Source organism: Pan troglodytes, chromosome 12, assembly GCF_028858775.2.
Source record: "Pan troglodytes isolate AG18354 chromosome 12, NHGRI_mPanTro3-v2.0_pri, whole genome shotgun sequence".
Classification (NCBI taxonomy): domain Eukaryota; kingdom Metazoa; phylum Chordata; class Mammalia; order Primates; family Hominidae; genus Pan; species Pan troglodytes.
In genome coordinates, this window is record NC_072410.2 from 83,252,407 (window position 1) to 83,267,320 (window position 14,914).

General features: G+C 43.1%; 1 protein-coding gene across 26 annotated transcripts in view; it reads right to left on the reverse strand.

Annotated features, from left to right (window-relative positions):
- Positions 1 to 14,914, reverse strand: part of LOC129135347 (uncharacterized) — a 227,666-nt gene that overhangs the window by 136,592 nt on the left and 76,160 nt on the right. For 15 of the 26 annotated variants that reach the window (XM_063789950.1, XM_063789949.1, XM_063789948.1 and 12 more), the window contains exons 2-3: positions 11,079 to 11,206; positions 8,913 to 9,040 (exon numbers count right to left, since the gene is read on the reverse strand). In XM_063789950.1, coding sequence (XP_063646020.1) covers positions 11,113 to 11,206 — 94 coding nt within the window. In that variant the 3' untranslated portion in view covers positions 8,913 to 9,040; positions 11,079 to 11,112. Of the gene's footprint in view, positions 1 to 8,912; positions 9,041 to 10,417; positions 11,207 to 14,914 lie in introns of all 26 variants that reach the window. The other 11 variants (XM_063789971.1, XM_054678372.2, XM_063789970.1 and 8 more) reach the window with 3 other exon arrangements.

Here is a 14,914-nt window from a genome sequence, read left to right on the forward strand (position 1 = left end):
TCTGGACAAAGAGCAGTTGGTGAGAGGAAGCGTGGCAGGTAAAAAGAACTGAAAGAGGCCGAGCGCGGTGGCTCACGCCTGTAATCCCAGCACTTTGGGAGGCTGAGGCAGGTGGATCACAAGGTCAGGAGATTGAGACCATCCTGGTTAACACAGTGAAACCCCGTCTCTACTAAAAATACAAAAAATTAGCCGGGCGTGGTGGCAGGCGCCTGTAGTCCCAGCTACTGCAGAGGCTGAGGCGGGAGAATGGCGTGAACCCGGGAGGCAGAGCTTGCAGTGAGCAGAGATCGCACCACTGCACTCCAGCCTGGGTGACAGAGCGAGACTCCATCTCAAAAAAAAAAAAAAAAGAAGTGAAAGAAGGCCACAGTGGTTGGAGTAAAGAGAGCAAAGCAGAGCATGGTTTCATCTAAAGCTGGCTAGGTACAGGGCCTATGGTCATGTTAAGGAATGTTGCATCCTAAAATCATGGGAGGGCATGCAAACATTTTAAACATCTCAGGGAAGACATGAAAATCAGATGAAGAACTCACTCAGCATACATTGTGGGAGGTGGAGGTCAAAACAGTGGCAGATAGACCAATAAAGAGGCTTTTAAGGTTATCCAGGAAGAGGTGAAGGTAGCTTAGACTAGGATAGTGGGAGTGGAAGTAGGGAAAAAAGTAGAGATTCAAAGAGGTTTAGGAGGCAAAATTGAATGTGAAGGGTAAGGCAGAGGGAAAGGTCATGGTGACTCCAAGTTCTGGCCTGCTTAACAATGCGGGTGACATAGGGAACAGCAAAAGGTTTCGGAAGAATCAAGAGTTTGGTTTTGGCTATGTTGTGTTTTAGATGCATGTGAAACTTCCAGATGAAAGTATTAGGTAGGAAATTGGATACATGGATCTAAAGCTCAAAGAAGAGACCTGGGCTGGAGAAACATTTTTGCCATGAATGAAGTATAGAATAAGAAAAGAAGATGGCCAAGTGCAGTGGCTCACACCTATAATCCCAGCACTTTGGTAGGCTGAGGTGGGCAGATCACTTGAGGTCAGGAGTTTGAGAACAGCCTAGCCAACATGGTGAAACCCCATCTCTACTAAAAATATAAAAATTAGCCAGGCGTGGTGGCATGCACCTATAATCCCAGCTACTCAGGAGGCTGAGGCAGGAGAATCGCTTGAACCCAGGAGGCAGAGATTGCAGTGAGCCTGCACTCCAGCCTGGGTGACAGAGCCAGACTCCATATCAAAACAAACAAACAAAAAAAGACAAGACTATCTAGGACTGGGCCTTGAGTATTTTAATATGTATTGACCCGGGGAGCATAGGATAAGACTGCAAAAGAGATAGAAAATGAGCAGTCAGAGAAGATGAAGGTAACCAAAAGAGCCTTGCGTCACTGAAGACAAAAAAATACAGTGTTTTGAGGAGGAGGGACAGTCAACAGTGTTGACCACTGCTGAGATGTGAAGGAAGGTGAGTGACCCTGGCACAAGCTGTTTGTCGAGCTCATGAGGTAGGAGCCCGCCTGGCAGTAACCTAAGGAGTGAGCAGGAAGTAAAAAGAGTCAACAAGTATAGATGTTCTCTCTAGAAGTCTCTGTAAAGGGGAGAAGAGAATATGAAAGCTTGAGGGGAAGGTATGCTTGGGGTAGAGTTATCTCCACTCCCCCACCCCACCCCCCAGTGGGAGCCTTGTGTATACTTTAAATCTGGCAAACAGAATCCAGTTGAGAAGCAGAGATTAAACATGAAAACATAATGAGAGAGTGAGAGTGCAGTACATGGGCAAGGAACTGAAAAAGAATAGATGACAAAGGGGACTAGCCTTTTGGCCAGGGACATGAGGCAGGTAGAATTGCCTGGTCACAAGGTGGTCACAAATGGTGAGAACTCTGTTGACATTATGCAAATACTGATGGAGAGTGAAGCAGTTGGGGTCAAAGACTCCGTGGTGCTCCCCAGGTTTAGGGTTCCGAGTGAAGTATTTGTGAGGAGTTGGTAAGGTATCACTAAAGAAATCCCAGCTCGGATATCTCAGAGATAAGGTCTCTGCCCAAAATAGAAATTGCAGCAGCCCCATGTGATTTCCCATAGACCTCTTCTGAGTTGAAATCCAGACCAGCCACTCTCTGAGGAAATGATATGAACCATGTTTCCTTATTCAAGGACACAAAATAACTTCCCCACACCATTCTATTTTGCAAATGAGGAAACTGAGCCGCATCTCTAGCTGGGGCTCATCTCACCCAGAATGGAAGAATTTGGAGTTGGTTTCGGTCCAAGTTTCCAGTGTCTTCAAAAAGGTAGAATGCCCACATGGCATAAAGCCATTAACTGAGACACAGTGTCCTGAGACACCCACAATCCCTTGTGAAGTCACAGCAAGGAAGAAAATCTACTTTGTTTGAGTATCTTCTGGGTGCCAGGCTCTGTGTAGGTTGCTTTTGCAGACATTAGCTCATTTAATCCTCAAAATACTCTATGGCAACTGGATTTAAGCTTCTACCTAGAATGAGACAAATCAGCTTTGCTGCTTTGCTGGGAGCTCCAGCCTGCTGAATTTACCTCTCCACTGGCCTTCATGTATGGCCCCAGGCTAGCTGGGCCTGCCAGGCCCATGATGACGTAGGAATTAGAGTGTATGGCAGGACATTTCCCTGAGCTTTTCCACACTTCCCCAGCCAACCCAATGGCTGGCAAGGGCTTATATTTTTGTGTTCGCAACTTTTCTTCTCTCCAAGTTGTGTTCCAGACAAATATTTGTGGTCATTGCCCAATAATACCAAAATATACAAATATCATCTGACCATTTTTTAAAAGGGGTAGGAAGGGTTTACAGAGCACTTAACACAAATCTAATACGTTATTCTTTTTTAAGCCGACAACACTCACTCCCAGTCCCCACACTCAAAACATTTCTCATCTCTCAGTTGACAGGGCCAGAGCAAGCCACTGAGCAGGGCTTCAGGGAGGAGATGGATTTTCCAAGGAAGAGAAGTTAAATTATCCCTCTCTCCATGTCTCAACTGTATATTCAGTCTGTCCTGCCACTAGGGACCCTTAGGATCAACAGTTTTCTTGTCCCTAATTGCAGTACCTCCTATGAGAATAAATCATTATTCAGCTTTGATATCCTGAATTCCTATAAATTTGTTTTGGCATGGTTTTTTTTTTTTTTCAGCTTAGAATCAGTGATATGAAAAGCATTAGTAGAATGCTAAAAATTGACCACAAAACGTATAAAAGTAGTCCCTAAACAACTTGTTCTTAAGAATTAGTAGCTCCAACCCCAAAGAATCTACTCCTTCACAGGGCAAATGAACATGATGTGCCCCAGAGGGCCCTGAGGTTTGCTGAAGTGGGTCAGAGACTCAGAAGCCTGCTCCACTCCTATCAGAAGGAATTCCTACTTCCTTCCCTCTTCCACCTTCATAGTCTTTCCCAGCTTCACCTCTCTCCACTCCCACACCTCCTCCGTCCATGGAAAAGTTGGAGAGCCTTTCTTCCCATGAGTTTACACCAGCCCGTCCCCAATTAACCTCAGTGATTAAGCAGTCATCAAAAATTGATTGAACACCAGCTACATGTGAGACTAGCTAAAACCCCTTTCATTACCTATCATCTGCCTAGCTCATTAAAAATGGGGAACACAGTACTTTGAAAACACAAACTGTAGCAATGCTGAATAATAATGATAACTAACCACAACCATTCAGTCTGGGTAGAAAGCAGATTTTACTGAGATGGATCAAATTACCTAAGGAGTACATTGTGTCTACTGAATAAAGTGAGTCAGCACCCATACATGTATGCTATTTGTAAAAGTGATAGTCTTCATTCAGCTGTTAAGTCACAACTGGCATTCAAAGTCTGTTTCTCAAACACAAAGCCCTTGAAAGATTTTCCTCTTTAATATACACCCAACATTGTCTTATTCACTGGAATAATTTTAAGTTATAGGCTCTTTTCCCAATGAGATCAAGTAGGAAAAAAAAATGTGAACTTATCATATGTTAAATTTATTCATTCATTTCTTCATTGAGCATGTGTTCCTGCCTGCTATGCCTAAGGCATTATGCCAGGCACTGAAATACCAGGGCAACTAAGACAGAGCCAGGCCCACGAGTTCCTCATAGTTAAGCAGGCATCCACACCAGTTATAGCAACAAAGTGTTACAGGTACCATGATAGAAATCTGCATAGTCACTACAGAAAGGGCCCAAAAAGCCAGAGCTGGGTTCAACCTGTGGAAGCTCAAACTGCACAGAAGAGATGAGAAAGAGTGGCTTGGCCAAAAATGCATGACATTTCAGATACATGTCCAAGCATCACTTTTCTATACGGTCTGTCATTAAGGGAGTAATGTGTCCAGATACAAAAGAATTTGTTATTTCTGGCAGTAATAAAAGGCATGCTTAGTAGCTATGGTATTGGCTCAATCAATATATGTGAGATGTTTTTAATTGAGGTTGATGATTTTTATTTTCTTCTACAGAACAGTTCACAATCACTGACAAACATTTCTAGTTTTCAGCTAGCTGATCTACAAATAAAACAAAGCAGTGGTTCAACTCATTCTGCAACAATTTTCTAGCCCAGTGCCTACCAAATTTGCACATCCTAGAGCTGTGACTTCACTATTTAAGATATATCTGGTGAAATCTGAATAGGGTCTGATATGATTTGGATTTGTGTCCTCACCCAAATCTCACATTGGATTGTAATCCCCAATGTTGGAGGAGGGGCTTGGTGGGAGGTAACTGGATCAATGGAGGCAGACCTACCCCTTGCTGTTCTCATGATAGTGAATGAGTGCTCACAAGATCTGGTTGTTTAAAAGTACGTAGCACCCCCACTTTGCTCTGTCTTCCCCCTTCTCCAGCCATGTAAGGTGTGCCTGCTTCCCCTTCACCTTCTGCCATGATTAAAAGTTTCTCAAGGCCTCCACAGCCATGCTTCTTGTACAGCCTGCAGAACTGTGAGTCAATTAAGTTTCTTTACCCAGTCTCAGGTAGTTCTTTATAGCAATGCAAGAATGGACTAATACAGAAAAAGAGTGGGATATTGTTATAAAGATACCTGAAAATGTGGAAGTGACTTTGGAACTGGATAATGGGCAGAGGTTGAAACAGTTTGGAGGGCTCAGACGAAGACCAGCAGATGAGGGAAAGTTTGGCACTTCCTAGAGACTTGTTGAATTGTTGTGACTGAAACGCTGATAGCAATATGAACAATAAAGTCCAGGCTGAGGTGGTTTCAGATGCAGATGAGGAACTTATTGGGAAATGGAGCAAAGGTCACTTTTGTTACACATTAGCAAAGAGGTTGGTGGAATTTATATTTAAAAGGGAAGCAGAGCATAAAAGTTTGGAAAATTTGCAGCCCAGCCATGTGGTAGAAAAGAAAAACCCATTTTTCTAGGTAGGAATTCAAGCCAGCTGCAGAAACTTGCATAACTAAAAAGGAGCCGAATGTTAACAGCCAAAACAATGGGAAAAATGCCTAGAAGACATTTCAGAGACCTGTGTGGCAGCCCCTCCCATAACAGGCCCAGTGGTCTAGGAGGGAAGAATGGTTTTCTGGACCTGGCCCAGAAAAGTTTGAGTAACCTTGGTTGAGCAAAGTTGCTCAAACCCTGAGCAATCTCAGGACACTGCTCCATGTGTCTCAGCCACTTCAGCTCTAGCCATGGCTAAAAGGGCCCAAGATATGTCTCAGGCCACTGCTCCAGAGGGTACAAGCCATAAGCCTAGGCAGCTTTCATGTGGTGTTAAGCCTGCAGGTGCAGAGAGGGTAAGAGTTGAGGCTCGGAAGCCTCTGCCTAGATTTCAGAGGATGCACGGAAAGACCCGGATGTCCAGGCAAAAGTATGTCACAGGGGCAGAGCCCTCATGAAGAATCTCTACTAGAGCAGTTCAGGGGGGAAATGTAGGGTTGGAGCCCCGACACAGAGTCCCCACTGGGGCACTGCCTACTGGAACAGTGAAAAGAGGGTAACTGTCCTCCAGATCCCAGAATGGTAGATCTACCAACAGCTTGCACCATGTGCCTGGAAAACCCACAGGCACTCAATGCCAGCCCATGAAAGCAGACAAAGGGGCTGCATCCTGCAGAGCCTCAGAGGCAGAGCTGCCCAAGGCCTTGGAAGCTTACCCCTTGCATCAATGTGGCCTAGATTTGAGACATGGAGTCAAAAGAGATCATTTTGGAGTTTTAATAACTGCCCTGCTGGGTTTTGGACTTGCATGGGACCTGTAGCCCCTTTGTTTCAGCTGAGTTCTACTTTTGGAGTGGGTGTATTTACCCAATGCCTATACTCCCATTGTATCTTGGAAGTAACTAACTTTTTTTTTTTTAATTTTACAGGCTCATAGGCAAAAGGGACTTGCCTTGCCTCAGATGAGACTTTGGGCTGTGGACTTTTGACTTAATGCTGAAATGAGTTAAGATTTAGGGGGGACTGTTGAGAAGGGATGATTGTGTTTTGAAATGTGAGAAAGACATGAGATTTGGGATTGACAGGGGTGGAATGATATGGTTTGGATTTGAGTCCTCACCCAAATCTCATGTCAAATTGTAATTCCTGATGTTGGAGGAGGGGCCTTGTGGGAGGGTGATTAGATCATGGGGACAGACTTCCCCCTTGCCATTCTCATAATAGTGAGTGAGTTCTCACAAGATCTGTTTGTTTAAAAGTGTGTAGCACCTCCCCCTCCACTCTTTCTTCCCCCCTTCTCCAGCCATGTAAGATGTGCCTGCTTCCCCTTCACCTTCTGACATGATTGTTAAGTTTCCTGAGGCCTCCCCAGCCATGCTTCCTATATAACATGCAGAACTGTGAATCAATTAAACCTCTTTTCTTTACACCTAGTCTCAGGTAGTTCTTTATAGCAATGTGAGAACAGATTAATACAGGATTTTAGTTTAGTTAATAGTATTATACTAATGTTAAGTTTCTTAGTTTTGAAAATTATACTATAGTTATACAGATATTAAAACTGGGGAACTTGAGGAAGGCAATATATGGGAATACTCTGTACTAGTTTTGCAACTTTTCTATCAATTTAAAATTAGTTTCAAGTTAAAAGTAAATAAATGTATGTACATAGATATAGATAGGTATATGCATATATTTCCATTTTTATGAGATCAGTGCTACTCAAAGTGTGTTCCACAAACCTTTTATTACCAATCATAGACAAGCTAAAGCTAAATATAGAAAATGGAAGCAAGCATTTAGAAACTTTTATAACAATTTGACATTTCTGAAATATTTAAGCATATGATTCTTTTCCTAGAAGTTCATTTTTATCACATTTTTTTAAAGCATCAGTCTGTATTAGGATTCTCCAGAGAAACAGAGCCAACAGGATATGTGTGTGTGTGTATATGTATAGATAGGGATTTATTTTAAGGAATTGGCTCATGTAATTGTGGAACCAAAATCCAAAGAAATCGGTTGGGGTAGACCAGCAGGCTGGAGATTCAGGGAAGAGATGCAGAGTTCAAAGGCAGACTACTGACAGAATTCCTTCTTGCTCAGAGGAGGTCAGTCTCTGTTCTCTTAGGGCCTTCAACTGATTAGATGAGGCCCATCCACATTATGAATCATAATCAGCTTTACTCAAAGTCTACTGATTTAAACATGAATCTCATCCAAAAACCACCTTCACAGAAATATCCAGAATAACATTTGACCAAATATCTGGGCACTGTAGTCCAGATAAGTTGGTGCATAAAATTAACCATCATGTAGTCCATGACAGATTAAAAAATTAAAAAGAAAAAAAAAAGTCCTGCATTGGAGATATTTTGAGAAGCTTTGTGTCATATAACTTTTAATAGTCTACCAAATGGTTGTATTAATTTAAAAATTCACACTAAGATTGCTTATTTCATATGGGAACAGGGAAAAATCCTGGGAGCAGTGTCCTGGCTGGTGTGGGGAGAGGAGGATCTAACCACTTTCTAATTCTGACCAATGAGCCTCAACCATTAAAATCTACCTTTGTATTGCTCTAATTCAGAGTTCCCAAACTGTCTCATGTCACAGCATTTTGTATCCCTGTAATTTTTTCACAGAGTCCCTAGGCAAAAAGAAATACCTACCCAAAATTCCATTTATCCAGTAGTTAAGTCCCAACAACTTAGTTGTTTGAAAAAAATTATACACATAAATCGAAAGAAAAAAATTTATTTCATTCTTAAATACTCGGTTACTTTTAAAAGGATGTGTGTGCCCGAGGTCAAGAGATTGAGACCATCCTGGCCAACATAGTGAAACCCCATCTCTACTAAAAATACAAAAATTAGCTGGGCATGGTGGCGTGCACCTGTAGTCCCAGCTACTTGGGAGGCTGAGGCAGGAGAATTGCTTGAACCCAGGAGGTGGAGGTTGCAGTGAGTTGAGATGGCGCCACTGTACTCCAACCTGGCAACAGAGTGAGACTCCATCCAAAAAAAAAGAAAAAGGGATGTGTATGCCAATTGGGCACCAAATATCTTCTCAAATCTTGGAACCCATGTGGACACAAACACCTTCACCTCCTATTCCACACTGATTTTCTCTGGGTACTTGCATTTTACAACAACTGCTGAAAACTCAGCTTCCCAAAGACAGGACATTTTTGGAAGAAATGTAGCGCAATCTAATGTTGGAACAATGAACTACCTTGAGCTAATAGTTCAGTTGATATCCAACAGATGTCAAGTGCCACTATACCTCCTTGATATTTAAACTATGCCACAGCCCCCCTCTAAGTTTGCTGCAAAGTCTTGGGTGCCTAGGACACAGTTTGGGAGTCATGACTCTATTCTTTTCCCATTTTTAATTCCATTTTATCTTGTGCAGAATAAAAGCATGTTCTTTAAGTATCTAGTAACTACCTTTGTTAAACCTAAGGTTATGTAGAATATAACACTTACTGTTATGTCATAACTCTGAGCTTTCACTGCTAGCAATCACAAGGTTGTATATTCTCTTTTCATTCTTTATCTGTGGTGAACATAGTAGACGAGATGACCTCCAGTGGCCAGGCATCTCAAACATATGCCTAAGAGAGCACAACAAAATATTTTGCTTTGTGTTATATTTAAACCAGAATACAGTTCTTAACTATGTTACTTTTTAACAGATAATTAGATCAAGACTGAAAGAAGCACAAAAATTTGGTATACTTCTTACTAATGATTAACCATTTTCAATCATGTCTTAATCTAATACTGATTTTTCTGACCAATTATATTTATTTCACTCACCCTAAATTCTTATAATTGTAGCCAAAAGTCCCTTAGATCATAAAAGTGACTCTGACAACAGTTCTTTGGGGGCTTACACACAACTTGAAATCAAAAGCCTTTGTTTTCTTCCTCTGGGTCAATATCTTCTCATCATAACTGTTGTCATCATCATCAGAATATGAACTATTTATCTTGTTTGGCCAGTGTCAATAGTTGGAGAAATTACTTCTCTCTGTCTCATATTTCTAGCTTTCTCCTGTTTGATTTTCCATAGGCAGAGGAAAGGAGAAAGAGAGAGAAAATCTCTCATATCCCCTGCAAGATTGTTCCTTCCTAACAAGAAAAGACTCCCTCCCCCGACCTTTCTGAAGCTTCTTTTATCTACTATTTACTAGCAGCTACATACATTGATACAACCTGTCTCTGATATTAAGCTCCTGTCTTGTAATGGAGACCATATTGCCTTTCCAGAGATAAATCCAAGCTTATCAAAACACTTTTGAAAACCTCTTTCATAATAAACAGAACACAATTTCAGATAGTGGCACAGAGTGACTTCGCACCTTAGGACAGAGGCCTGATGCCAGAATGCTGTACAGTGGTGCCCTACCCATGATCTCATTTTCACCAGCCTGAGGCTGAACCTCTCCCTTCTTTCTTGCTGGGGCTTTTCTATAAATCAGTTGTCAACAAATATATTGGATTCTTTACACTTTGATCTACTTAATATTTTGAAAGAGGTATTCACTCAACTCCAAGTTCCTTTCCAATTACCTGGTGGGGTTTGGTGGGGAGCAGTTAGCTGGATACCTGTATGAAGCAGGTGTCCCAGAAGCCACCTTGCTGTGCATAGACGTCAGCTGGCATACAGCCTTCAGTAAGAAGGCTAATGGAAGGTACGCAGTAAAAATTAAAAGCCTAGGAAAAGTACAGGCCCCAGAGCCAGAGCAGAGCAGAGCAGTTGAGTGATGGTTCCTTCTGAGAGCAGGGCGGGAACAATTTCTTGCCCTGCTCCTGGGGATGAAAGTAAAGTCTAAACTTTTTTGCAACAGTGACTAATTCCCCATCAGAGAGCCTCCTGCGATTGCAGAGCTAATTTCATGAGTGGTAAATGAAGGGTCTCTCAAAGTGAGAGCTGACAGAGGAAGAAACAGAGAAAAAGTAAAAGCAAATCCCTAAACATTACCCACATTGCAAAACAGAAGGGAATTTTCAGAAGCAATGAGAGAGAACGGCCCACCTCCAGATCTCCCTCAGACATGTTTTCTTCCTTCCTGACTCATTGAGTTTCTTTAGGAAAGCCTGGTGAGAAGGAATTATGAAGCAGGCAAGGGAGCCAGCCTTTTCTGGCAACACAGGGCATTTTGATTTCAGAATCTGCAAATCTTCAAGAACAAACCCGGTGTGCACTAGTGTTCTAGGCTGGAGTCCAGCAGCAGTTCAGCTGCAGATGAAGCAAATCAGCTGGTTGGTGCTGTCAGCCGGAGACCCAAGGACTTTCCTGGTGCTACACCTCTCTGGAAGTTTGAAGATGTTGGGACAGGTTTGCCTTCTGAAATGTGCAAATGTCACCAGCCGGGAGTGGCAGATGCCAGGAGGCATCTGAAAACAGATCTCCATCTGGCCATGGGCTAGGCTTCCTGGGACACAGATTAGAATAGTTTGAAACAAAGGGGCGGAAACACCGGCTAAGCTTTTCACATATTGTTATGGTCTCTGGGTCACTTCCTGCCTTTGGAATTTATTTCCTTTCCAGGTTCAGCAAAATTCAATGAATGACAAGAAAGAGGTTGGGGTTTGTCTTTGCCTCTGGCCCAGTCGAGGGGCGGCTCTGCCTCTGTGAACTTGTACCTCTGCAGTGGTTGCATTCTCCCGCGCTGTTTGTTCACACTGAGCCCAGCATGGGGGAAGCTTCAGGATGCAACAATAAATTAGGGAAGGGAGCCATCTCCAGTTGAGTCAGATAAATCCTCTTGTTCCTAGAAAACAGAAAAGGAAAGAATAGATTGGGAAGGGCAAAAATGATGTTTTATCAAGGAGAGCTCTTTCTCACCAGCTCCCCATTCAGAGATGTAACCAGCTTTGAAGGTAGGAGGCCGAACGTGGCTCCATGCAGTCGCACCTCCCACCTCCTGGAGTCAGCCAGTAGGCCAGATAGGTACACAGGACAGTAACATTTGCTACACAACAATGATCTGCTTTGTTTTCTTTTACCAGTATTTAATTTGCACTTTGTTCCAACAGGGACTTCAGGTAGCAATAACTGCCTTTCTGACAGCATTTTCACGCTCATTTTGGGCACTTTGAAGCTGACATGAATGCATATCGCAAAATCCTTCTGCAACCCCCAGCAATCCCTGTACATCCACTGCAGTTCTGCAGTGCAGAGACCCCCAGAGGCCAAGGCAGACCCTTTTGCCCCAACAGCTGCAGGACCCTATCAAAACTTAATGTGGTCCCTGCTGCCCCTGTCATTTCTTTGAGAAAGAGTGTGTCTCTCTGAATAGTGATCCACCGTCATGAATAAGTTCCTTCTGAAAGCTGGCTCATACAGCCCTTGTCAGGAAGAATCTCGTACAGCCTGTCCACATATCCAGAGTCCATCTCTCTCTAGACCGAGAGGTCAGAGTTCATAGCTTTAGAGGAAGGGTAATTTTTGCCCCCACCTTTAGTCTAAACACAGCTAAACTAGCAGCAAACGCTATTGTAAATACAAAGGAAGTTGCAACTAGTGATCAGCCTTTCTCCTGGTGCCACTCAATCTCCCAGAAATAAGAACTAAAGCTTCCCCTCCATCAGTTTAAACAATCTCTTTGCTCGAGGCTGCAGATGCCACCACTGTTGGGAGCTAGCAGTGACAGGGCTGCTGCCTTGGGTTATCACTGTGGCTCAGGCGTCAATCAAATTGACCTTTTCAAATTGCACCAACACATCTCGCATTCACAGAAATGGTCTCCTGTGACCTTCACAACAATTGTTCCTAACCACTTTAGGAAGTTCTGGGGGAAGGAAGTAAGTAGGTACGGCGGAGATGGCTGTATACATACCAGGGTCAGGAACACCTGCAGAGTACGAAAGCAACCGGAAGTCTGCCCAAGAGTCCCAACTTTCCTCCATGAAAAAGCGCTCTGTCAGATTCAGACATTATGTTTCCATATAATAGTATAACCCGGGTCCGGGAAATTTATAAATCATTACTTTTAAACTTTACAGAATCTGATTGCACGGGACTGGCAGGGAGCCAGGAATCTGCATTTTTATCAAGCCCACCGGCTGCTACTAGTACAGGTGGTCTGTGGCTCAGACTTTGGAACACTGTGCTATAAGGAATTGTGAGTCATTGTCAGGTTAGCATGGAGGAACTGGTAACACAGATGAACATTGCACCTGGATTCCAGGCCAGGCTTTGGCAGTCTGTATGACCGACCCTGGGTAAGACAATTTAATTCTCTGAGACTAAAGGCCTCAGGACTAGCAGAGGACCTTCAAAAATTTAGAAATAGCTTCTAAATTATGGCCCAAAGGCCTACAGATTTGGAGCACTGGTCCAAACAGAAGGACCAGGGTTCTGCAGGCATGCCCTGAACACTCACTGAAGTTCTTCATTGCAGAAAACTCCAGCAGCCAAGGTGGAACCTCTTGCCCAGGGCTGCAGTCCTAGAACTCTGTGGTCATGGGATGCAAGAACTGCATCTTTGCTCTCAGCCATTTCCAAGTAGGAGAAAGGGAAAGGAAGAAGATTCTATTTATGTAGTGCATTATATGCATTATTTTTTAAATTCTCACTTAACCCTAGTATCATTAGTCTCCTTTTGAAGATGAGAGAATTGAAGATCAAAGATGTGAAATAACTTGCCCCAATTCCCCCAGGTCTCATGGCTATAGAATGCTTGAACTGAAATTTCAGTTCATGTCTTCCAAGATCCAGGTTCCATGTTCTTTCCACAAAACCATTCAGAACTGGAAGTTTTGCTATGGCCATCCTGAAGGCCTGGCTGTTTGGAAACCCTCCAGATACCCTCATCTCACCCTGACATCCATCCCACACCTGTTCACCACTCTACTTCAGAATCTCACACACCCTCTGTCTTTCCTCCATCCCTGACCTCCAGCTGATCGCTCAGCTGCACTCATTTCTTATCCCTACAACTTCTTGACTCCCAGTAATTAAAATACATCAGCTGCCACTTCTCCTGGGCTGAGGAGGATGTTTCTGGCCCACAACTACTCCAGCCACTGACTTCAAGATCAAGTCAGCTGGGTCCTGGAAAACTCAGTGTATCCCTAAGGATTTCCATGAATTGAGAATCTTTAAATGAATGCTTAAGAGGCATTTGTGCACTTACTGATTCTAACCCACACATACACAAGCACATACACACAAACAAATATGCACACACAATACACATACACATACACATACACACACAGAGATCTCTTCTCAACTCAGGGCAGAGATATAGAAAACCCTGGGGGAGAAACCAGTGCCCTTCTATTAGGAGATGACACATCAAACTTCAACTTCCTAATAATAGTGATTATTCTGGGATGCTGGGCACCCCCTAGTGGGAGTAATGGAGAGAGAAGACAGACTGTTTTGGTGCTGTTCTCAGTAACCCATTCCACCCACAACTTCCTGCCCCTTCGCTGCCTTCTCCTTCCAGCCCATCTCACTGTTCTTGGAATGATTCATTCTTCCCACGATGATTGGGCCTTTTGCCCCATAAAACCCTCCCTCTCTTTACAGACATAATGGACTAAAACTAAGCAGAAGGCAACTCAGGCAGAACAGCAGGAAAAACTTCCTATGGGGAGAGCGCTTAAAATCTGAAATGAACTTACAAGGCAAACTAAGTAAGACCTAACTGCACTGGGCAGAACAATAGAGAATATCTCAGAAAGATATTCTTGGAGGTGAAGAGGATGAGGGAAAAGCTATTTCCCTGATTTCATATATTAATGCCCCCATCCAACACTCTCAGACTGATTTCATGACAATATAAATGCCCTGTGCTACGTCTAACCCCTTTTAAGGCCAAGAGAACACCCAACATTTATACATTTGAAATAAACAGATGAAGCCTGTCCCAGCAGAGTGGCAGCTCATCCATGAACTGGGCACTATGTAGCAATGTGGGACATTCTGAACATTTGTGTACTAATACCCACTCTTTTCAAGGCCACTGCCATAGCTCCCCACGACGGGATGAGTCCTACTATATTGTAAACAATAAAGTGTTTTCTGAGTGTTTACGTTATACCAGGCTCAAGATTCGTAAGCATTTTTAAGACATGCCCACATCTAGTTCAGTCCCTTCTCCAAACAAGGGCCTTAATAAAAGATAGGGAGAGTAACATATTTAAGTACATGCGCAAAGAATCCTTCTGGGCATATTCACAGTTCTTATTTTAGTTAAGTATTTGATAACTTGTTCACTGGGTGAGGGGCCAGCCAGTCTCATCTTGGGGACCAGTGCCTGTCTCTAGTAGATGTGATAATTATACAGCACCCACCTTCATGCAGAGCTTTGGTTGTTATGATCTTATTCCTTCCTAGATTTGAGTCATCAGCTCATTAGTGCCCATTCAACTTAGCCTTCCTCTGATGAATCCTCTAAAACCTTGCTCATAATTTTACCGATACCAGCACAGGATTTTCCCTGCTATGCCTCCTGCTTCATCTGGAG